General features: G+C 63.4%; 2 protein-coding genes across 13 annotated transcripts; both read right to left on the bottom strand.

The window, feature by feature from the left end:
• Positions 1–2: 2 nt before the first annotated feature.
• ANGPT4 (angiopoietin 4) lies at positions 3–12,917 on the bottom strand. 3 transcript variants are annotated; one of them, XM_080404318.1, is made up of 9 exons: positions 9,481–12,900; positions 5,055–5,210; positions 4,687–4,808; positions 4,095–4,327; positions 3,576–3,691; positions 3,012–3,113; positions 2,774–2,940; positions 1,724–1,854; positions 3–1,642 (listed from the first exon to the last, which is right to left on the bottom strand). In XM_080404318.1, exons 1-9 carry the CDS (start codon positions 9,799–9,801, stop codon positions 1,482–1,484), a joined length of 1,509 nt encoding a protein of 502 aa, XP_080260444.1. In that variant the 5' UTR covers positions 9,802–12,900; the 3' UTR covers positions 3–1,481. The 3 variants fall into 3 exon arrangements, 2 of the variants coding, with proteins under 2 accessions (XP_080260444.1, XP_080260445.1); XR_013930737.1 differs by having other exon boundaries at positions 1,513–1,642; positions 2,774–2,878; positions 9,481–12,917; XM_080404319.1 differs by lacking the exons at positions 3–1,642; positions 1,724–1,854 and having other exon boundaries at positions 1,875–2,878; positions 9,481–9,803.
• Positions 12,918–12,920: 3 nt separating this feature from the next.
• RSPO4 (R-spondin 4) lies at positions 12,921–21,175 on the bottom strand. 10 transcript variants are annotated; one of them, XM_080404351.1, is made up of 5 exons: positions 20,550–21,164; positions 17,011–17,199; positions 16,550–16,693; positions 16,268–16,453; positions 12,921–13,021 (listed from the first exon to the last, which is right to left on the bottom strand). In XM_080404351.1, exons 1-5 carry the CDS (start codon positions 20,626–20,628, stop codon positions 12,948–12,950), a joined length of 672 nt encoding a protein of 223 aa, XP_080260477.1. In that variant the 5' UTR covers positions 20,629–21,164; the 3' UTR covers positions 12,921–12,947. The 10 variants fall into 10 exon arrangements, with proteins under 10 accessions (XP_080260477.1, XP_080260483.1, XP_080260478.1 ...); XM_080404357.1 differs by lacking the exon at positions 20,550–21,164 and having other exon boundaries at positions 17,011–20,426; XM_080404356.1 differs by lacking the exon at positions 12,921–13,021 and having other exon boundaries at positions 13,041–16,693; positions 20,517–20,590; positions 20,966–21,175.
• Positions 21,176–21,691: the final 516 nt, after the last annotated feature.

Genomic DNA, 21,691 nt, shown 5'->3' with positions numbered 1-21,691 from the left:
GGGGTGAGGGTGCTGCGGGGGGCTGCCACCGGGCTGCGTGGGACCTCCGGTAGCAATGGGGCTGAGAGATGGGGGCAGGGAGTGCAGGGGGACAGGACTACCTGCAGAAGGGTGACAATGACAGGCTGTCACTGAGCCCTGCCTCCTGTGGGCTCACCCATGCACTGAGCTGTCCAGGGCTCAGGGTCCCCTTGGGATGCTCAGAGTCTGTCTGTCCTGCCCTGTCCCACAGCCCTTCTGCCCACCCTTGTCCCAGTTGCTGAGGAGAGGGGATCAATGCCTGCCCTGGGGGGATGGGATGCAGGGACCCCCCACCCACTCATGCCCTGTTGACGCTTGGAAAATAAATATGTCTTAGTACAAAAATAAAAGTGCCTCCAGCCTCCCATTTGGGGGGGTGGCTGGGGGGCCCCAGCTGGACACCCAGCTGCTCTGCACCCTGCTCCTCCCAGGCTGCTCCCCAAAGTGCCCTCAGTGTGGGTTTGCTGTCTGAATGCAACCGTGGGCAAGAGGTCCCTGCCCCATGCCCCACTTCCCCCTCCTGCATGCCCATCTCCTCCCTCCTCTGCCCAGCTCAGATCCTCCTGAAAGCCACTCCCAGGACCTTTCCCACCACCTCCCACCCCCCAACCCCATCACAAACTGCAGCCCCCTCCCCACCTGCCACCCCTCAGCCCCAACCTGCCCATTCTGGGGCTCTGCCTGCCCCTGCCAGTGCAGCCCCCCTGCAGCGAGCACCTTCCAGCCTAGGGCTGGTCCCCCCAGGGTCCCCAAAGACAACCCCTGCTCATCTCATGCACCCTGGGGGCTGGAGGCACTCAGTCCCATCCTGCAAGGAGCAGTGCCTGTGCTGCTTTGCATGGGGACAGTGGCTTGGGCCATGCACGGCAGAGGGGATGGCCTGTATCCCCCTGCACAGCCATGCCTGGGCAGGAGGGATGGCACTGGCTTCTTGCACTTGTAAGGATACCCATCCTCTCCAGCTCCCCTAATCCCATGGGGAAAGCGGGATGGTGGGCGCTTTGCAATGCCCAAAAATAAGGCAAAGCCCCTGTTGTGCCTTGGAGCCCAGCTGAGTGTGCAGGGGGGCCCGGCAGGTCTCGGACCCCTGTCCCCAGAACAAAAATCGGAGGCCCTGCAGGACAGGGAGAGAAACCGAGGTGTGATCGAGTGGTTTCCATGTGCCGAAGCCCACTGCAGAGGGGCTGGTTCAAGGCAGAGCCCCCACACCAGCTCCTGCAGCACCAGAGCCCCTTGTCACTGCCTGTGGGTCCCTCTGGCACAGCCACGGTGCCACTGCCCCTCTCCATAATGTGCAGGCTCTTGGAAGATGGGATAAACAAGAGTAAAAAATATAACTGGGGGAAAAGTTCCCCTGCGGCGGCTGGGAGGGCTCAGTCTCCTGCAACCATCCCTTCTCCTGGAGCCCTCTCTCCGTGCCAGGCTGGCACCGGTTACGGTGCTGCCCCACTGCCAGCACGCTAGAAGCTGGTGGGTCGGATCAGCATGCGGGTGCCCTTCAGGGAGTAGCTGGGCCCCTGGAAGTGGTGCCAGCGGATGCCGTTGAGCTTGCGGATGTTGTGCCGGGCTGGATAGTAGATGCCATTCAGGTTGGAGAGACCGCAGGCGTCGAACCACCAGCCTGCGAGGAAGGAGTGGGGTGGGAGGGTGGCATCCCAGGTGGGCACCCATGGGTGCTGTCTGGGTCTCCCACTCCACTCACCTCCTGACAGCATCTGGGCGCACTTGCAGAGGCAGTTATCATTGTCGGCGTCACGGGTGCTGAAGCGGGTGCCCTGCAGCGCCATTCCACTCTGCTGCCCGGCTGTGCCACTGTAGTCCTGCAGCGACAGCCTGCCGCCCAGCAGGGCACCACATGGCCATGGCCACCGTCAGTGCCAGCTGGCTGCTGCTGGGGGCGGGTCACAAAGCCCCTCAGCCCTGCTCGGGGCGGGGGTGTCAAAGGCCATGGGTGCCACATGCTGAGCAAGGCCTGGCGCGGAGGGATGCAGGCAGAAATCCTGCAGCTCCAGCTTGGCCGGGGTCTGCTGGCTTGCAGGGCCTGTCCTGGGGTCCCCAAGGGTGGAGGTCATGTTGTACTGGGGCAGGGGAGACCTCCCCAAGGCTCCTACCATCGTCTTTGCTGGGGTCAGCTTGGTGCATGCCCAGGATGCATGGTGCAGGGGATCTCTGGGGTCTGGTCCCATCTCCAGCCCAGCACCAAAGCACCCAGCTGCCAACCCTCCTGCCTGTGGCTGTGCTGAGGGGCCCAGAGCATACACCATCCTCACAAGCCTGGCAGCAGGAGCACAGCACCCCTCCTTGGAGACGGGTGTAGCAGTCTGGGGATGCCCAGCATCCCTGGGAACACTTGGTGGCCATGGTCATGTCACCCCCACTTGCCCAAGCAGCAAGCCACAGTGCGAGTGTTCTGGCTGCTGGCTGGCACCATGCTGGGCTGCCAGCTGGGATGGGAAATCCCACTGCCCTGATGCAATGCTGTGCATTGAAAATCTACTTCTCAGGAGCCCAGGGAGAGGAGGAATGGGTGGCACAGTGATTTCCTCCAACGCCTGGAGGGAGCTCTGCTTAGGCAGAACCCCATCAGGAACTCCCAGCAAAGCCCCGTGTGATCCTGCACCCCTCCAGGGCCATGCACCTCCCTGGGGCACCACAGTCAGCTCTTGCCCATGGCCATGGCTGCCTGTGGGGCTTGGGGACAGTCGGAGATGGGGTGAGCTGGGCGGCCGCCCCCACATTTCCTCTTTCCTACCTGTAAAGCTGCTGCTCGCTTCCCAGCTGGAATTTCCCATAGTGGGCATAGACTTGGCCGCCCTCCCAGTCCTGCAGCTCGATGCGCAGGGCATAGGGTGCCTGGCTGGTCAGGAGGTGCACAGCCTCGTTACCCATCCAGTACTCGCCTGCTGCGTCCCCAAAGCCCTGGGGGAGCAACGGGGTGGGTAAGCACAGGGTGCCCCCAAGGGTGTCCCCCTCGCTGGGCAGGTACAGACCTGCTTGTACTCCTTCCAGCTTCTCTGGAAGCTGAGGCTGCCGTTGGCACGAAGCTGGATGACTGTCCAGCCCCCTCGGTCCATCTCCATGTCGCAGTACGCCTGCAGTGGGGAGAGCCAGGGTGGGCTGCAGAGCGGGGGGATGAGCGCTGGCCTGGGGTGGGCATCTGGGTGCACCTCCAAAGGGCTGGGCAGCCCAGCATGGGTGCTGCGTGGGTGCTAGGGGCTGCTGAGGGGCTGGTGAGCATGTGCTATGCCCGATGTCTGGCTTGGGGGGTCTCTCCTCCCTCTGTGGGCAGGGGCTGGGGCACAGCACCCATCAGTGGGGGTACCTCTAAATTCAATTTAGGGCTGTGCAAGCCCTGCCTTCACCTGGCAGCTGCTGCCTTTACCCCCTCTGCAGCCCCCAAGACACCTCATCCCTCATGGGCAAATGGGGTAGGGGGCAGTGCCCCGGTGAGGGGAGATGGGGTTGGGGACACCCACTCTGCTCCAGGGCCAGCGTGCACTGGGTGGCACTGGGTTCAGCAGCACCCCAAGGTGCTCCCTCCAGGCCATGCTCACCTTTTTGGGCTCGCTGAGGTTGGTGATGTGGAGGGTGTAGACACCACTGGCGTGGATGCCCGCCCGGCGCACCTCGGCGCAGTCCTGGAAGAGCTGCTGCTGCCCTGGCAGTGGGGCTGCAGCAGAGGGGACGGTGAGACGGCAGAAACCCCACCGGTCCCGCAGCCCTGCCTGGTTTTGTTGCTCTTTCCCTCTCCCTTCGGATACTTCTGTGCTCACAGATTATTTTTCTTTTTTCTGTGCTGTCTCCCTAGGGCTGGGTGAGGGGTCGTGCTGCGCTGGGGCTGCCTCCAGCCTAAGCCTGGGGATTTGCCACAGCTGGGGACGGCATTGGGCCACGGACCCTCCCCTGGGGCTCGGACCTGCTCCCCGGCTGGGATGCAGGGCTCATTTTCAGTGTGAAGTCACCCACGCCTGAGCTGAGCACAGGGGCTGGCTGGCACAGCACCCTGGCACCCTCTCGGGAGGGCGAGGAGCTCTTCTGCTGCCTGCACCCTGCCTGCACCACTGCCGGCTCACCTCTGCCCTGCGAGACAAGGCGCACCAGGCTCTGCACCGTCTCGAGGAGATGGAGCTGCTGGCGCTGGAGCAGGCTGGTGTTGGTGCTGGCAGCCAGCAGCGACTTCTCCAGCTCCTCAATGGTGCCACTTTGCCGGCTCACCAGGTGCTGCAGCTTCTCCTTCTCCGAGCGGGCCCCCGCCAGCTCTGCCTGGTGCTTCGTCTCCATCTCCAGCACCCGCACCTCCAGGATGCTGAAAGGGGGAGGCAGCGGTGATGGGGGGTTGTGTCTGCACTCAGCAGCTGGGCAGGGAGTGGGTGGCACAGTGGACCCAGCTCCAGCTGCTGTGCCCCAGGATGTCTGTGGAGACCCAGAACTGTCCCCATCCCCTGCTGCGCCCACCAAATCACACCCCGCCTGGCACCTCTGGGATGCGCTTAGCTAGGGGAAACCAAAGCCCGGGGGGCTGTGCTGGGGCTGGGCAATGCCCCAGGGACCCCAGCCAGCCCTTGGAGGAGTTCAAACCCCCCCCAGCAAAGTGCAGCCGCACTTCTGGGGTGGGAGGCACCCGGGGGCTGTGGGGGTCCCCAAGCCACCCCAGGCCCAGTATACTTGTTCCTGTTCTGCAGCTTGTGGATCTCATTCGTCTGCAGCAGCAGCTGCTTCTCCAGTTTGGTGGTGGACAGGGAGTTCTCCTGTAGCTGCATCTCGATGCGTGATGTCTGGTTCAGCACCTGCCCCAGCAGCAGAGGGGAGTGTCGGTGTGAGCAGCCAGGGCCACCCCATGTCCCCAGATGTCACCGGGCTCACGCTTCTTGGCACACAACCTCAGTACCTCCATACACTGGGGCACTAAACCATGCATCACCCTGGCGAATCGCCCCACTTTTAGCAGTAGAGAAACCATGCCACCCACCACAGTCCCAGGGGTGGTGGGGACATGGGGACACGTGTGCTGTGCACCCCAGCCACCCTTTTACCTGGGCCTCCACGCTCGTGAGCTTGCGGCTCTGCTCGGCGCTCTGGTTGAGGAGGGTGCTGCTGATCTCTAGCATCGTGGCGGTCTGGTTCTGCACCGCCGTCTGCCGCAGCTGCGCCATCTCCGGCTTCATGCTCATCTGGATGTAGCTCTCCAGCTGTGGAGGGGAGTGGGGATGCGGCAGGTCATTTGGGGAGCTTGCCAGGTCCTCCCCCAGCACACTGGCCAAGCCTGGCACCACTTGACACATCCCTGGGAGTGTTTCGGCACAGAACGACCCATCCCGGGGCCCTTCGAAGCTTATCGGGAGGACTGACTGAGCTGCCCACATGCTGCACCGCAGCAGGGCAGCCCCCTCAGGCACCAGCTGCCAAGATTCCTGGGCTGTGGAGCCAGCTGGGACCTGGCACGGGCTTGTGTGCGCCCGGGTGTGCTGGCAAGCTGGGGCTGCTGCCTGGCCCGGGTGGCTTGTGCTGAGCAGCTGGGCAGGGAGTGCCCGGCATCGGCATTGGCATCAGCATCAGCTGCCAGCCTCTGGGCACTGGTTTCCCAGGGCTGAGGACATGGAGGGTGGGGGGCACCATTGGCTGGGGAAGGTGGGTGTCTGGAGCCTGGTGCTGCCTCGCCACAGGGAATCACTCGGGGCTGGGAAGAAGCTGGCTGCGGACACAGCTGAGATGTCGCTTCCGTTTTCCCAGCCCATGGGGGAGCCGCCTTTCCCAAAGGCTTTTCTATTTCTGGCGGCCCTGCCACGAGGTTCCCATTCCTGGGGCAACGGCCTCGCTGGGGGCATGGTCCCTTGGCGGGAGCCGCAGGGAGCGGAAGGGGCTGTGCTGCCGCCCACGGTGGGAAAGCGGCCCCCAAGAGCAGGAGGAGGTGGGGGCTGCCCAGCTCCATCTACCCCACAGGTCCTGTTGTCCCCACACTGCCCGGATCCTGCTCCCTGCCTGAGCTCCCAGCTGGTGCCGGCAAAGCCCCACGTCCCTGCACATCTCCTGGGGCTGTGGACCAGGTGGGACCAGCACGGGTCTGGGATGCTGCTCTCTGGGCAGTGTAGCAAGCAGGCAGCAGTGCCGGGATGCTCAGCACAGGAGCAGGGCAGGCAGCGGGCCAGAGGGCTGCTCTGCACTTGTTTGTGCATGATGAAATCTGGTTGGCAGCAGTGAGGACCCGTTCCCTCCTCCCCAGAACCGGGCAGTGATAACACCATTGCCCCACCACAAGCACCCACGGAGGGCAGGAGGGTCCCAGGGCTGGGCATCCCGGTCAGCATGCCTGCACCCCATTTCCCTGGGGATTTTCCCTCACGGGATCATGCTCGCGGGGAGGAAGCGGGGAAAGGTCGGAGAGCCACGTCTGGAAAACATTTCACTGAGCTGAGTGATTGCTGGAGAGTTTCCCTTTAACCACGTCGTTAATCTTGTTGCTTCACAGGGCTCTGGGAGGCCTTTTCTCCCTCTTAATCTTGCTTTCTTTTTTTTTTCTTTTTTAAATAAACATATCTCTGAGCCCGAGGGCAGTACATACCCATGAAAAAGGTCAGGCTGGCACAGGGAGGGCTGAGCGCAGCCCAAGATGGAGCCCCAGCTCCCGGCCCTGGGAGCACCTGGGACTGGAGCAGGACACAACGTCCCCGGCCATGGGTGGCGCAAAGGACCCAAGTGGGACAGGCTCTGTGCAGAGGACAGGGAACATGGGATTACCCCCCTTTCACCACATAGATGCCGAGGTGAGCGGGGCTCACCTGGGCTTGGAAGGGTCCCACCAGCCTCATCCCTTCCTGAGAAGGGCAGAGGGGCTGGAGGGGAGACTGTGGTGCTGTGGGTCACCCCAAAATGCTGCCCTGGTGCAGGAGGGACCCCACCCTCCCCACTGTCTCACTACCAGTGACCAGTTGCCCACAGCTGGATGATCCCGTGCTGCCTTCTTGCAGCTGCATCCTTCCACTGTCCCTGTCCCCATCCTGCCCTAGCATTTCCAAGCAGCCCACAAGCACCAGCTTGGGGGGAGCACTGTGCCAGGCATGGGAGAAGCCCCCCCCCCCGCCTGCACCCCTCACCCATGCCAGGGTGAGCAGCATCAGTCCCTGTGCCACAGGCACCCCAGAGCTGCCAACCTGCCCCGCTGGGGACCCCGTTCCACCCTAATCCCGCCCCCCCCCCAGACCCAGTGGCACCACCGAATGTTTGTGTTTGAACTAAAGTTAATTCCTCCTGAGACATACACGGCCAACGGGATGGCGAGCAGAAGCCACGTGTCCTTGTGCGCTGGGTCCTCGCCACATCCCTGCCCTTCCCAGCCATGGGGGGCTGCACATGGGGAGGGGGACTCAGCACCCCAGTGCTGCAGATGGGGTTCCTGGGGGAAGCTGGGTGCTAGGGGTGCCCAGGAGGTCTGGGAAGCCCAACTGGCGTCCCCATGCCAGGGCAGAGCAGACAGGGATGCGGTGTTGTTTACAATCTGTCCCCAAACCCGATGCCTCCTTTGAGCCCCGGTTTGTTTGTTCAGGCCTGGAGTCCGACCAAAACAAGCCTCCCTGGGCAGCTCCAGTTAAATTAGGAAAGCCAAGGAACAACAGAAAAAAAAATAGCTGCAAGCTGCCTTTAAATGGAGAGGGCCACGCTGTGGGATGGGATGGGGTGGGATGGGGTCCTGGCTGCCCAGTGCCCCACTGCCTTCTGTTCCTTGGGGCTGCAGCGGAGGGCATCACTGTCCACAGCTGCCCAGATGTGCTACCCCACTTTGCCTGTGGCTGCTTGCTCCTGGGCAGGGCCATGCGCACCTCTGGTGGGACGCCTAGCCCCCTGCCTTGCTCAGCCATGCCCAAAGGCTGCTCTTGTGTGAGAGAAGCTCAGAGCTGGCCTGAGCACCCAGGGCACAGGGATGACTGAGAAGGGACCCCAGGGCACAGAGACCCCAGAGCAGGAACTCCAGAATGCAGGGACCCAAGGGCACAGGGACCCCAGGGCACAGGGACCCCAAGGGCACAGGGACCTCAGAGTGCAGGGACCCCAAGGGTGCAGGGACCTCAGGGTGCAGGGCCCCCAGGGTGCAGGAACCCAAGGGCATAGGGACCCCAAGGGCACAGGGACCCCAGGGCTGTGCATGCACAGCAGATCCAGCAGGTCCTGCAGCAATGGAGATTTGCTGCCACCAGCCAGGTGGTAGCTGGCTCTGCCAGTCCCTCTGCTACAACCCAGGCTAGCTGTCAGTGGAGCCATAGCTCAGTGTTTTCCCAGTTTTTGAGAAATTTGTCATTTCGGATGGCAGAGAGGACAGGGGACAGACCTGCATGTCCCTGATGCCTGCCCTGTCCCCCATGGCCAGGGGAGGCTCGCTGAGCAGCGTGGCTGGCACAGACCAGCCCCGGGACCCCTGCTTGGTGTGTTTGGCTCCAGCCTGGCCCCAAACACTGCGGGGGCTCGACACACACCATCTCACAGTGCCACTGACAGAGGTACACAGGTCCCATTGCACCCCAGTGGAACACCGCCACGACGTGGATGTGGCTGGGCTGTTGATGCCACTCAGCTGGAGGGCCAGTGACAGCTGGGGACAAGCTGTTTGCTGCCTTATCAGCACAGGCACCCAGGGTCCTGCTGCTGCTGCCTCGCCTGGGTGTGGGGTTTGTGGCCCCCCAGGAGGGTGTCCCCTGGGACAAGCCGGCTGGGAGCTATTCCTGGGTCTGACGCAGGCGGCTGTGCTTGGCCACAGATGAGGGCTCCTTCGGCGCTTGTGAGCTCTCAGGAAGGAAATGCTGCTTCCTGCCTCAGGCAGTGGGGATGGGGCGAGCCAGAGTGGGGAGCATCCCCATGGCATGCAGCCCCTCTAGTGTGGCACCCCACTGCCCCCTGCAACCTGCCCACGTGTGGCACGGCCACCCAAGAGCCACAGGTCCCGCTCAAAGTCTCACCAAATGCCAGAAGCTTTTGCAAAGCCCATTAAGTGGGAAAACGATGGAGCTGGAGGGGTTTTGGTGGCCCCTGCCCTTAGGTCCCTCGCTCTGCCACCTGCAAAAACCCTTCCCAAGAGCTTTCCAGAAAGGCCCCATCTTGACCCAGAACAGGGAGCCCTGAGCCCCAGGGTATGCCAGCCCATCTGGAACCACGAGGAGCAGGGATGGCAGAGGGATACAGCTGCAGTGGCAAGCACTGGTGACCTGCAGCACCCATGAGCTGCAGCACCCAGCCCCTCCAAGGAGACAGTTCCTGGTGCAAATGGGCCAGGATCAGGCCCAGGTTGCAGACGTTGACCTGGCCACAGTGCTGCTGCTCAGGTGGGTGTGAAAGCCCCTGGCACCCAGCTCTGCCTTCAGCAGCCGGGAGCAGGCGGGGAGCTGGAGCAGGCAGCCCTATGGACACGCTGCACGCTTGGGACCCCTGCCCGTGCCACCCTGCTGCCCGCACCCCCGCCGCCCCGCACCCTACCTTCAGCAGCCACTGGGTGCTGTTCTCCAGGATCCTCTCAAGGTGCCGCAGGCGCTGGGTGGCCCCGTGGCCGGTGTGCACGGTGCCGGCCGGTGAGTCCCGCTGCAGCAGCGCATTGGCAGGGCTGGGGGCGGCGGGGGCAGCCGGGCAGGGTGGTGGGTCGGCCTCGGGCAGCACGAAGGTGTAGCTGCAGTGGCCGTGCTGCACCCGGTGGTAATGCCGGCGGCTGCCCCCCTCCAGCGCCCGGCGCTGGGCTCCGGCCGCGCACAGTGCCGTCGTGGCGCAGGTCAGGGCCACGAGGCCAAGGCTGAGCGCCTGCATGGCGTGGGGGTCCCCGTGGCACTGGGGGGGGGCAGAGCAGGGTGCTGCGGGTGGGGATGCACCACCGCTGCCCGGGTGGCCGCGACGCCGCTCTTTGCCGGGGTGGGTCAGTGGGTGCTCGCCGCCGAGTCGAAATGCTGCGATTTCGGCATTTCCTCCCTCTGAGCCAGCTCTGGCCGCCCCGGCCTTTTATCACCAGGCGGCCGCAGCCCTCGCAGGGGGAGAGGGGGGAAAAAAAAAGAAAAAAGAAAAACAAAGGAAAAAATCTGTTTAAAAACAATACTTCTATCTTTTTTCTCTCCTCCTAAGCCCACTGCGGGGAGATCAAGTTTCACACGTGATCTATAAATGTCTTGCACACACACTCGCACAGGCAGCCCCCGTCCCTCCCCCAGCTACAGGCACCCGCCAGCCCCCCCGGCCGTTCTCTGCACAGCTCATTGCACCTCCTGCAGCACCAGCCCCATGGCAGCCCCATGGCAGCCTGCCGGGCCAAGCTGCCAGCACCGAGCCCTCACACCCCCCAGACCCAGCACTCGGCGAGTCCCTCCCAGCCAGCACCCACTGGGACCCGCTGCCCCTGGGGCACCCCCATCCTGGGGAGCAGAGCTCCCTCCCTGCAACCCGGCTATTTATAACGCTGGAGGGAGCCAGGCCTGGATTTGGCTGCCACAGTCGCGGGATGAGCCCGTGGGGACCAGGACGGGGGCTATGAGCCAGGCCGAGCTTGGCAGGACCCTGCTAGATCCTGCGCAGGGCTCAGAGTGCCCAGCTCCCAGGATGGGGGTCTGCTGGGAGCTGGGGTGGCTGTGCATGGTGGGCACCCACCAGAGCCAGGCATGACCATGGCTTCCAGCCTACGTGATGGGATAGATCTAGGCTGGGTACCCCAGGAGGGGACAAACAGTGGTGGGGACACCTGGCATGGGGATGCCCAAGCATCTCAGGAGAGGGTGATTTTCTCCCAGCATGGGGGGCACAGGGTTGTCCCCACACACCAGGCTGCTTGGAGCCAGGGAAGAGACCCTGCTGCCATGCCAGTCACTGCGGGATGGCCAGGGATGCTGCGACTGCTGGAACGGCTGGTGGGAGCATTGGCTGCAGCACGCAGCAGGGCTGCCTGGTGAGCAGAGTGCTCCAGGCCCTGTGAGGCAAATGCTGGAGCTGCCGTGGGGTCAGCATGCAGCGGTTGTGCCCTCACCATCGCCAGATGATGTGGCTGGGCCCAGCTGGCGTGGCTCTGTGTGACTCGGTGCTCCCACCCGGTTAGCAAATGGTGGTTGAGCCCCTCCACGCTGCCCAGTGGCCAGCAGGGCAGCAGTCGTGGTGACACACTTGCTGATTGCTCCAGCCACTGGCTCGGGCACCAAGTGATGCTGGTGATGCTTTAAATAAAAACTTTAAAATAAAATCTTTCCCCAGACTCGGCCAGTGCTCGGTGATCAGGGCAGGGTGCAGGGTGCCCCCTCCCTTCACAGCCACCCTGCAGGCACAGACTGACGTTGCAGGATGGAGGGGTCTGATGCCGATGATGCTTTTCCCTTCGCATCAGGGTCTGGGTCTGGCTGTGTGCACGAGGGGCTCGGGGGGGCACCACTGCTCCTGCACCCCTGGCAGTGCCATGAGTTGGCACAGAGCCAGGCTGCCGTGCCCACCACCTGTGCCCACTGCATCGGGGCTGGGGATGCAGGGGTAATGCCGTGGCTGCATCCAGTATCTGCACCCCCCTCCAGCAGCATCTCATGGAAATGAGGAAAACAGGGAGACGAGAGGGATGCTGGAGGTTTAATATATTTATTTGACATTAAGCAAACGGAGGAGCTGCTATGGCAGCTTCGTGCTGGCTCCCGGGGCTAGCTCGATGCTGACACCCAGTGCTCTCACCCTGAAGGGTCCGTGTGGCCCTCGCAGCCCCTACACCCCACTTCCAGACCCAGCCTCCCCTTGCCCACGCTTGGAGCAGGGATGGGGGGCTCTGACCCTGGCAAACCCCCAAATACAGAGATGCCTGTGGCTGTATCAGCAATTTGAGCAAACACGTGTCAAATATGCTGATACAGCCCTCCGTGCCTCACAGACACACACCATTTATTTCTGCAGGCGACACGAGTATGGCAGCTGGCTTGGCAGGATAGGCTGGCACAGCTGAGTTCAGCACCCCCAGGTCATGCCACAGATGATGGTTGGGAGCGGGCTGGGGGGGCTGCCCCCAGTGCATCCCGGCTGTGGGATGCAGGAGGCAGCAGCATCCCTTGCCCAGGCTTCCTCCTGCAGCTGCGGTTGCATCATGTACACCCCTGTCCTGGACCGAACGCGGCCACAACCACCCCAAATTTCTGTGCCTGCATCCAGCTGGGAAGAGCAGCTCCTCCAGCCCTTCTGTGAGCCTGAGGATGGCAGGATTTCGCCCATGGTTGTGTCAGTGGGGATGCTGAGCACTGGGCTGGCATGGTCCCCAGCAGGGTTCCCAGCCTGGGGGTCCCACTGCCATCTGGAGCCTGAGGACGGCAGGATTTGGCCCACAGTTGTGCCTGTGGGGATGCTGAGCACCAGGTTGGGCTGCTGTGAGCGATGACATGGTCCCCAGAGGGATCTCAACCCTGGGGGTCCTGCCGTCCTCCATGCCAGTGGCTGAGGATGAGGGACCCAGTCCAGCACCCGGAGCAAGTCAGTGGTGCGTTGTGCACCCCAGCACCCCTGTGCAATCAGGATCCCATGAGGACAGGGCATCTCCCAGCCCTGAGGGACGGTACTCAGGCAGGCATCGTCTTCATCAGTGGGGTCCTACCCCAGGACCAACCCCATCCCACCCAGCTGGAGCAAGGGAAGGGGCCAAGCAGGCTGGGGGAGAGAGAAAAACAGAAAAATAAAGGAGTCACCCCCTCCCCGAGCCCCAGGGCATTGCTTTGGACACTGCAAATTAGATTTTCTGAAAAGGAAATGTTTTACAGGCCATAAATTGTCTCAAAAGAAAAGGGGAGGAGGGGGAGAAAATTGTGCAATTTTTTTGTGGATGGAAAAATGGGGGCGACGCGGCCGGGGCAGCACGGTGGGAGCCGGTCGGGAGCTCTTGGTGCTGCTGGCCATGGCACAGAGAGCTCCCGCCTGGCTCCCACCGTGCTGCCCCAGCTCCCGTGCCAGTGCCGTTAGGTACCCGCGTGTGCTTCTGTCTTCGGCTTCTTCTGTCGCTTTTTGCCTTTATTTTTGGGTTCAGTTTTCTCTGGAAGAGAAAAGGAGGAGAAAAGGAGGAGAAAAGGAGGGCTCGCTTGTCGACTGGGTAGCAAAATCCAGCCTGAGCCCCATCCATTGGATGTGGATCCCACATTGTCCCTTGGGTGTGAGCACAGGACCCTCTTCCTGATTTGGGGTACCCCAGAGCCCTCTCCAGGTCACCAAACAGCAGCGTGGGCCTACAGGGGGTCTGAGTGTGCCGGTGGCATGGGCAGAGGACACCGATGCGTTGCCCCCCCAGCTCCCATGGCCAGGGACTCTAAGTCCTGATACCCCCAAAACCTCCCAGAATGGGCTGAAGCCAGCTCAAACAAACTGGGGGGCTGCCTGGGGGCACCCCAGCTTCCCTCTGAGCAAGGGCCACAGATGTCAGAGCAGGACAGGAGCTGCACCAACATCCCCAAGCCATGCCGCAGACATGCTGGGCTCTGCCACCGTGCAGGGCCGTGCCTCCCCACTGGAGGAAGGTGCTGCCCACCATCGTGGGCTGGCACAGGATCCCACCGGCCCCCAGGAGGGTTTGGGCATGGTGGGTCGCGGAGTGGCCTCAGTGTGCATCCATGCATAGGTGCTAATGATCTCCCTGGGGATGCCCTCCCTGTGTGGATGCTCCTTGTCCAGGTGGCAGGAGCCACGCAGCAGCGCAGCCTGGCTGCATCCCGGTAAGGCTGACCCGCTGACAGCCCGCCAGGGACTCGGCGCTGTGCGGTCAGGCTGCTGGGACCCAAACCTCTGCGTGCCCCAAGGGGCTGCCCCAAGCACCCTCCAGCTGGCTGAGCTGTCGGTGCGGTGCGGGACCGACAAAGCAAACAGGGATGCAAGATAAGCCCCGCCATGCTGCGGGCTCCGATAGGAAGGGGAGCCCATGCTAGGGAGTGGAACAGCTGCCCCAGATCCGGGCAGCTTCTCCTCTCCTTCCCGCTTGTGCCCACCATGTGCTTTCCTGACCCTGAGCTGGGTGACACAGTGGGGTCCAGTGCCGCTCTCCCCAGTGTGAGGGGTACAGGGACCGCAACTGGCTGGTGCTGCATGTGCCAGCACTGTTGTCACCGATCCTTTCCAAGGGCTCCAGCTCTCTTCCTGCCCGACTCTGTTTTTCAGCTCTGATCTCCCAGACAGTTGCCACCCACAAAGGAGAGGGCACAGCACGAACGCCAAGCGTCTGGAGAGCGCAGCAGACACACAAGGCAGATTTACAGCAGCGTGAGGGGTTTTGTGCCTCAGCCAAGTGCAGATGCTTCTGCCTTCCAGCTGCCCAAAGACAGCTCAGAAGTGGTGGCACAAATCTCTCATCACACGGTCGGGTCCCACTGCCTTCCCTGGCTCACCCGGGCTGCGGGTGTCTCGGCTGCATCAAGTGAACTCGCCGTCCTCCTCCAGCATCTGGATCCCATAACCCAGCACTTGGCCGGGTGGGCAGGAGCCTGGGAGCGAGGGCAGACGCACGCTCTGCCCTGGTGGGGACACGGAGCAGCCTGTCCGGGAGCTGGTGGCCAGGCCAGCCTGCCAGACAATGAGGGGCTGCCCTCTCCTGCCCACCCGGCCGGGGCAGTGGGGGCTGCTCCCCGGGCACTGAAGGGATTTCCCTCTGCCTTCCTGGGGCCAGACTGGTCTCCGGAGCTGATCCCTGATAGTGACCCGAGAGAGAAGCCCTGCCACTCCCTGCACCCATCACCGTGGCCTCAGGGCTCCCAGCTTGCAGGAGCGGGTGGCCCGGGCAAAGCCGGGAGGCCAAGCACTTTTCCAGGGTGCCATTGCCTTCTCAGTCACCTGATGAGACTGGGCGCCTCTGAAGCGCCAGCACTACGGTGTCTGTCGCCAGGACCTGCTGTGTGCCAGGCAGGGCTGGACGTGGTCACAGCACTGCAGGCACCCACCGGCACCGCGCCGCAGGACACGGTGCTCCACAGCAGCCTGTCCTCCCACGCCAAACTTGCCACATCAAACTGTCACCAGCTCTCTGGGTCCAAAGCCGACACAGCCTGTCAGGGAGGGGAATGTCCCCGAAATCGATGCCACCTGGCACCCCGAAGCTGCGAGTCGGGGCCTGGGCGGGGAAGGAAATCAGCCCCTCTGTGCTGTCAGCAGGGAAATATTATTTATGATCAATGATGCTGAGATGAAGCTGCTCCCGTGGCTCCGTGGCCCCAGCCCCAGCACGCATGTCTTCTGTTACTGCCCCCCTTTCTCCATCCTTTTCCCCCTCCCCCCCTGGCACAGTCCTTTCCTCCGCCGCCCTTGGCCCCCGTTGCACTGGCGGTGCCGGTCGGCGTGTTCCGCGGCACGCAGTGAGCCCGCAGCTCTGAACCGCAAACCTCTGTGCCGCTGGGGCCAGCGGCTCAGATCTCCTTCCAGGCCCTACAGATCGGTATCTCATGCAATCCCCCTTTCTGCCAGTTATTAAGTGGAGATTTATTAAAACAGCTTCAGTCCAGCCGGTTGCATCCAAAAATGACATCAGCCACCTCCTGGTTCCCATCGCCCGCCACGCACCCTCGCCTGCGCCGCCTGGCTGGCCCCCACACCAGGTCTGGGTGCTGGGAGCAGTGGCCGGGAGCCCCCCACCCAGGGGACACGGTGCTGCCACCGTGGGAGGAGGCGCAGGGGCAAACATCTGGCTGGGTGAGCCATGGAGAAGGACCCTGCCCTGGGGTGCCAACCAAAGCTTTGGCCATCAGAAATCCCCTGGGTGATGCCCTCCAGCTCCATGAGCGCTCCAGGTATTTTTGAGGCTTGGAGGTTTTTACCCTGGGGGTCTCAACCCTCCTCATTCACAGCTGCGGTGCAGAAAGCCCCAGCCGTGCCTTTTCCTTTGTAAGCACGGCAGGACAGGAGCTGGAGCTTGGCAGCCTCGTCCTACTGCGGTGGCTCACGCCAGTGCCTGTCCCAGCCCAGCAATGGAAAGGGACACTGGCCAGTCCCAGGCGGTCTTGGGGGCTGTGGGGTGGGAGCAGCCAGCCTGGCGTGCTGCCCACAGGGGTCCCCGCCAGCCCTGCAGCCAGCACCAGTGCCAGCACCAGGGCTGCTCAGCACATGTGCCTGAGACGGCGGCTTTCTCCAGAATCGCACAGTTGCAGCCACTGACCTCAAAATGCTTGGGAGATGACAGCCAGGCTTTCCGGCCACCGCCAGACTGCCGCCACTGACCCCCTCCCGCCATGCACCTCGAGGCTCGCTTCGGAGAGGTGTGAAGCCACCCCCGGCGCCTGGGGACAGCAAGCGGTGCGGTGCTCACCTCCTGGGCAGTGCTTCCTCATGCGGCACTTCCTTGTTTCCGACAGCGCTGGGCAGGCAGCCCCCTCCTCCCGGGCGGCTGCTGGCACCTCCCGGACCCGCGTCTCCACACCCCACTTGCAGCCGCAGGTCCGGCTCTCGTGGGTGCAGGCGCTCCACTCGCTCCATGGACCTGGCTCACACGTCTCTGCGGGGGGGACAGGGGTGCAGAATGTGGACGATGACCACGCAGCACCGGGCACATCCCCAGGGACCACGGGCATGGGGTGCAGGTGCTGCTTACCTTGGCACTCGCGGGTGCCGGGCTGTGCCGCGGTGCTGGGGGGGCACTGCCGAAAACACTGGCCTTTGTGCAAGTAAAACTTGTCTTTGCACTTCATGCAGAAGTCCCTGCTGAAGCAGCTCTCACAGCTGGGTGACCTGCACTCTGCCGGGAAGGAGGGCTGGTCAGCCAGGCGAGCCCAAGGGCTGGCACATGGTGAGCCTGGTGCCGGCAGCCCAGGTACCCACTGGGGCCCCAAAGCCCTTTGCAGACCTGCGGGGTGCGGGCTGCAGCTCTGGCCAAGGGACAAGGGGAGGAAGCGCCATGGCCTGGCTGCCCCTGGCTCTCTGCGGTTCCGTGCCGCCAGGGATGCTGCGGGAAACGCAGCCACGGCCCTTCACACAGCGCTGGGACCCACAGGGTGGTGAGGGGAGGCGAGGGCACCGGGAGCAGCGGGGGACGCCGGCTGGCATGGGACATACTTGTGCATCTGTTGACCTCCAGACCCCGCACGCCGAAGTAGCCGGGAGGGCAGGTGTGGACGCACATCCCGTACTGGCGGATGCCATCCCTCCAGATGAGCAGGAAGAGCCGGTGGTGGCAGGTGATGCAGCCGTTGTCCTCCGAGCACAGGACGCAGCCCGTGCAGTTCTCCAGCAGGCCAGCGCTCACTGCGGGGGACAAACGGAGGAGGGGGGCTGCGGCACACGTGCATGGCACAGCTGCAGCACGAGGCACGGTCCCAGCCCTGTGGCAGCCCCTCTCCGACCTGCAAGGGTGACAGCACTGCCTTGTCTCCCTGCAAACACCTCCCTCCACTCCCCAGATCCCTGCCTCTCCCCGGTCTGGCAGCGTGGGGACACATGGAGCTGTTGCTCCCCACATCACTGCCTCAGTCACCCCATCCAGGGTTGAGGGTTCGCCCTGTGCCCAGCTCTGCCCACAGGTGCCAGCCAGAGCCCTGTCCTTCCACCAGCCGTGCCCATCCCATGGGAAGCATCCTAATAGGAGCTAAACAGCAGCTTGGTCAGTGGGTAGAAATATGCTCTGGCTTGGATTAATTAGTTGATGCCTGTTAAGTGTCTGGGGACAAAGCATTTTGGAAAGGCTCAAGAGGAGTGGAGATAAGGATCTGTCTGGTTGCTCCAGCTGCCTGCCTGGCTGTCTGCAGTGCTCCCAACCTGCGTGCTGGCAGCTGGCCCTGAGGTGGCCTCTGCTCCCAGGGACAAGGACAGGGTGCCAGCCCCCACTAGCCTGCAGCCCCAGCTCACAGAGACCCTGCCAACTGCTCCTCCTCCCCGAGCCAGCTCCCTGCACCCAGAGAAATGCAGCCTGGAGAGATGCTCCCAGCACAGGGGCACTTTGGGAGCTGGGTAGCTCAGCCCTGAGCACTGGGGGCCACTTGCACCTGGTGTCTGTGCACCTACAGGCTGGCTGGGCATCTCAGTAAGGGGCCACCAAGCTCCTGCGCGCAGGTGGCCGGTGCCTCTGCTGTGCCTGGCTGGCTTGGGAAGAGTTTGCTCAGCTCTGGCACCATGGGCTCCCCACGTGCTCCTGAGCAAAGGCTCGTGTTGTGCAGCAGCAACAGCACGCTCGGACCACAGACTTTAGGGCATTAAGATTTTTTTGCATGTAGCAAAGGCCTAAGGAGGTGGCTGCCTGGCCAGAGCAGAGCCCAGTGCCTGTGGCTGGGACAGCCTGGGGCTGACGCAGACCCCGAGGTCTGGGCCCTGGCAGGCATGGAGGGATGTGCTGTGGAGCAGCTCTGGTCCTCGCAGAGCCAAACAAGTGAGGCTGAGCCAAATAAGACATGGCACTGGGTGCTGCCCAGCATGGACATCGGTTTCAGCCCCCGGAGCGATGCCTGACACTGGTCCTCCCTGACTCCCAGGAGCTGACAGCAGAAGGTGCCCCACGGCTGTGGCAGCCAGGGCTGAGGCACTGATGGAAAGCAGAGGTCTGTACTGGGGAAGCTGGGGAGCTGCTGGCAGATGATGCCTCACAGCCCTGTGTGCTGGTTGCTAGCACAACATTCCCCAGTGCAAGCCAGCCCCTGGTGCAGCTGTGCCATGTAGCTGTCCCCAAACTGGCACATCCTAATCCCTTTGCTGGGGCACAGGGGCTTGGGCAGCAGCACAGTGTGGTGTGGCCTGGCCAGGAGGCTTCGTTAGGCCTGCGTCTGCTGGGAGTGCGCTAACGAGGCACCTTGGATCCATTAAGTTGTTATGGTCTCCGTTACATATTTACCAAACGCTGACAACATTCGTGTTCCTGGCTGCAGCTGGAGCAGCTTCCCTGGAGACCCAGGGATTTACGAGCCTCTTTCCCTTCCCTAATTCTTTTTGATGATTTTATTTTTTTTGCCAGTCTCCTTCCAACCCCCATCTGGGGCAGGGAAGGTGGGGAGCCCTGCATAGGCTCCGGGGCCTCGTTCCTGTCACCAGCTTTAAAAATAGCCCCATGGTGTGGAGCCAGGGTAAGGCTCAGCTGGCCAGGTCCCATTCTTCCACTCCACAAGCCTCAGGGCTGATGGCATGGCATGTGACTGTGCCACTGGGAACCGCCGCAGAGCAGCAGAGGGCTGTGCCGCACAAGGTGGCTCACACCGAAACCGTGGGACCAGGGAAATGAGGGATGGCTGGTGGGTTCACCTCCCCCTGCCCGGCGGTGACTGCAGACCTGGTGTGCAGGGCTGAGCTGAGGTGAGCACTGGGCAGGGGGCACACAGGGTACCAGGGTGCCTGAGCTGTGCCAGACACCGGTGCGACACCACCCATCACTGTCTGCCCTGAGCCCAGCTCTGCCGCCATGGGCTCTGCAGGCACTGGGAGACTCACGGGCATGGGGCCGCCTGGACCATCCCTCTGCGGCAGCAGGGCATGGCTGGAGGCAGCTCCCGGCGGCACTGGGGTGGTTGTGGGGTGCTGCAGCATCCCACGGCGCTCCCAGCTCTCAGAGACTGCGCCAGCCCTTCTGCTCTGGTTGTACCACGAGGTATAACAGATTTGAGGTGCAGAGCCACAGCCAGACCCCTGGGTGCTGCCAGGACCTGAGGCTGCCGTGCATCCCATAGCATCAGGCTGCTCAGCAACAAGTACCAGCAACTGGAGCGCTGGCCTGCGGCACCCTGAGCCCCTCTCAGTGCCAGGCCGTTTCCCACCAGGGGCATTTGTCAGCCAGCCTGGCTACATGCACCCACTGCCTCTGCGTGTCTTCAACATGCAACAGCCGCATGGAAAGCTGTCTGGGCTCCAACCCCCAGACCCTGAGAGCCCCATCAGGTTCTGTCTTTACCCTGGCACATGCCAGTTCCAAAACCTGCTGCCAGCATGGAGCTGAGCATCAGCCCTGGCCCCACTCCCTGCAGCTGGCCGGCACTGCCTGGCAAGGGAACACAAGCCAGTGCCCACCAGAGGGGTGAACATGCCCCAGAACAGCCTCGGCACACACCCTGCCCTTGCCCTGGCACCAAGCAGCGATTCGGCTGGTGCCTCTGCTTGGGCGAAGGATGGGGCGGGGGGACAGGCAGTGCCTGCAGTGGCTCTGAGCATCCCTCCAGGAGGTTTTGCTCCCCACGCACTTAATGCATTAAGCGGAGAAGGGAAATATCAGCAAATCAGGCAGCTCCGCACTATCCCCACTGTGCCTGTCTCTCCTGGAGTTTGCACAGCTGGTCCCCACGCCAGCCAGCGTCCCCCTGAGCCCTGCCAGCCTGGAGGGCAGGGCTGGCATTGGGCAGGCAATGCCATGGGGCTGCGCTTTGCCTCCTACACACACCTCTGAGCCAGCCCCGTGCCATGCCTGAGAGGGGAACGCGCCTGGGCTCCAATGGGGCCCGAGAGCCTGGGTTGGGGGGATGCTGGTTCCCAGCTCCTTCCAGCCCCAGGCGTAGATCAGCCCCGGTTGTCACCTCCTGCCCACTCAGTGCAGGCAGCCCTGGCGCTGGCAGGAGCCGGTAGCCCCACAGCCCCCAGTTGCCCCACAGTACCTGAGTGGGATGAGCCAGCCACGCGCACCGTACCTTGCTTCTTCCATCGGTTCTGCGTGAGCATTTCCATGGAGCTGATGAATAACAGCAACATGAATATTATCCACTGCATCTGGGCAGGAGTAATTTCGGGCAGGGAAGAAATCAAATCATCCAAGCGGCTGGTGGGCTCGCCTGCTGCCAAGAGCCAGCCGGGGGTGGGGTGGGGGCAGCTCACACCATCCCACCCCGGGGCCACGCTAAGGCAGCGAGGACGGCGAGCCCGGGGGAGGCAGGGGCTGTCAGGGCAGGGGAGCGCCCATGGTGATGGGGAATGCCGGCTGCTGGGGGAGCGCTGCCTTTATAGCCGGTGCCAGCCCCCCCTCGGCCCCCCCCCTTCAAAATAATAATAATTAAAAAAAATCCCCCAGCAGCAACAAAGCGACTTGCAAGCAAATGGGCTGGAGTACCCCCGCCGGAGCGCCCGGCCACCAGCTCGGCTGGGAACCGTCCCGCTGTCCCGCCGCGGTGCGACTGTCCCGCTGCCATCCCAGCGCCGGGGTCACGCCGGAGCCCCCTGCGATGGGGGGGTGGAGCCAGGCGGGTGACGCTGCCTGCGCCAGCCCCCCCGGCTCGGCCCCCGCTCCTGGCCGGCAGGGCTGGGCTGGTGGGGGCCGCCCCCCGGCAGGGCTGAGCCCCCCACGGGGCTGAACCCCTCACAGGGCTGAGCCCCCCACAGGGGTGAGCCCCCTATGGGGCTGAACCCCCCGGCAGGGCTGAGCCCCCCACAGGGCTGAGCCCCCCACAGGGCTGACCCCCCCGGGCAGGGCTGAGCCCCCCACAGGGCCGAGCCCCCCGGCAGGCCGGCCGGCTGGGAGCCGCGGTGGGGCTCCGGCAGCTCCAATGGCCGCTGTGGATCTGCCCTGGCTGCCCCAGAATTGCAGCTGACTCGGATTTTCCAAGCGCCTTGTAACTCACCTCCCTCCGAGCTGCAGGAGCTGGGCTGAGCCAAGCCGAGCTGTGCCACTCTAAGCTGAGCCGAGCCAAACCGAGGTGTGCCAAGCCAAGCCGTGCCACGCTAAACTGAGCTGCACTGAACCGAGCTGAGCTGAGCTGAGCTGAGCTGAGTTGAGCTGTGCTGAGCTGAGACCAGCTGAGCTGTGCCAAGCCGAGCCGTGCCACGCTAAGCTGAGCTG

Source organism: Falco punctatus, assembly GCF_963210335.1.
Source record: "Falco punctatus genome assembly, chromosome: 10".
NCBI classification, from domain to species: domain Eukaryota; kingdom Metazoa; phylum Chordata; class Aves; order Falconiformes; family Falconidae; genus Falco; species Falco punctatus.
The sequence above is the reverse complement of the archived record's forward strand: the minus strand, read 5'-3'. Positions and strand labels throughout refer to the sequence as shown.

Excerpts from the sequence above, each read along its gene's own strand:
- ANGPT4 (XM_080404318.1), bottom strand. The coding sequence starts at position 9,801 with ATGCAGGCGCTCAGCCTTGGCCTCGTGGCCCTGACCTGCGCCACGACG. Across the intron at positions 3,692-4,094 it reads CCTTGTCTCGCAGGGCAGAG|CCCCACTGCCAGGGCAGCAG; the intron begins GTGAGCCGGCAG and ends CCTCTGCTGCAG. Across the intron at positions 1,643-1,723 it reads CGCCCAGATGCTGTCAGGAG|GCTGGTGGTTCGACGCCTGC; the intron begins GTGAGTGGAGTG and ends CCTTCCTCGCAG.
- RSPO4 (XM_080404350.1), bottom strand. The coding sequence starts at position 17,413 with ATGTGGGGAGCAACAGCTCCATGTGTCCCCACGCTGCCAGACCGGGGA. Across the intron at positions 16,694-17,010 it reads GGAGGTCAACAGATGCACAA|AGTGCAGGTCACCCAGCTGT; the intron begins GTATGTCCCATG and ends CCTTCCCGGCAG.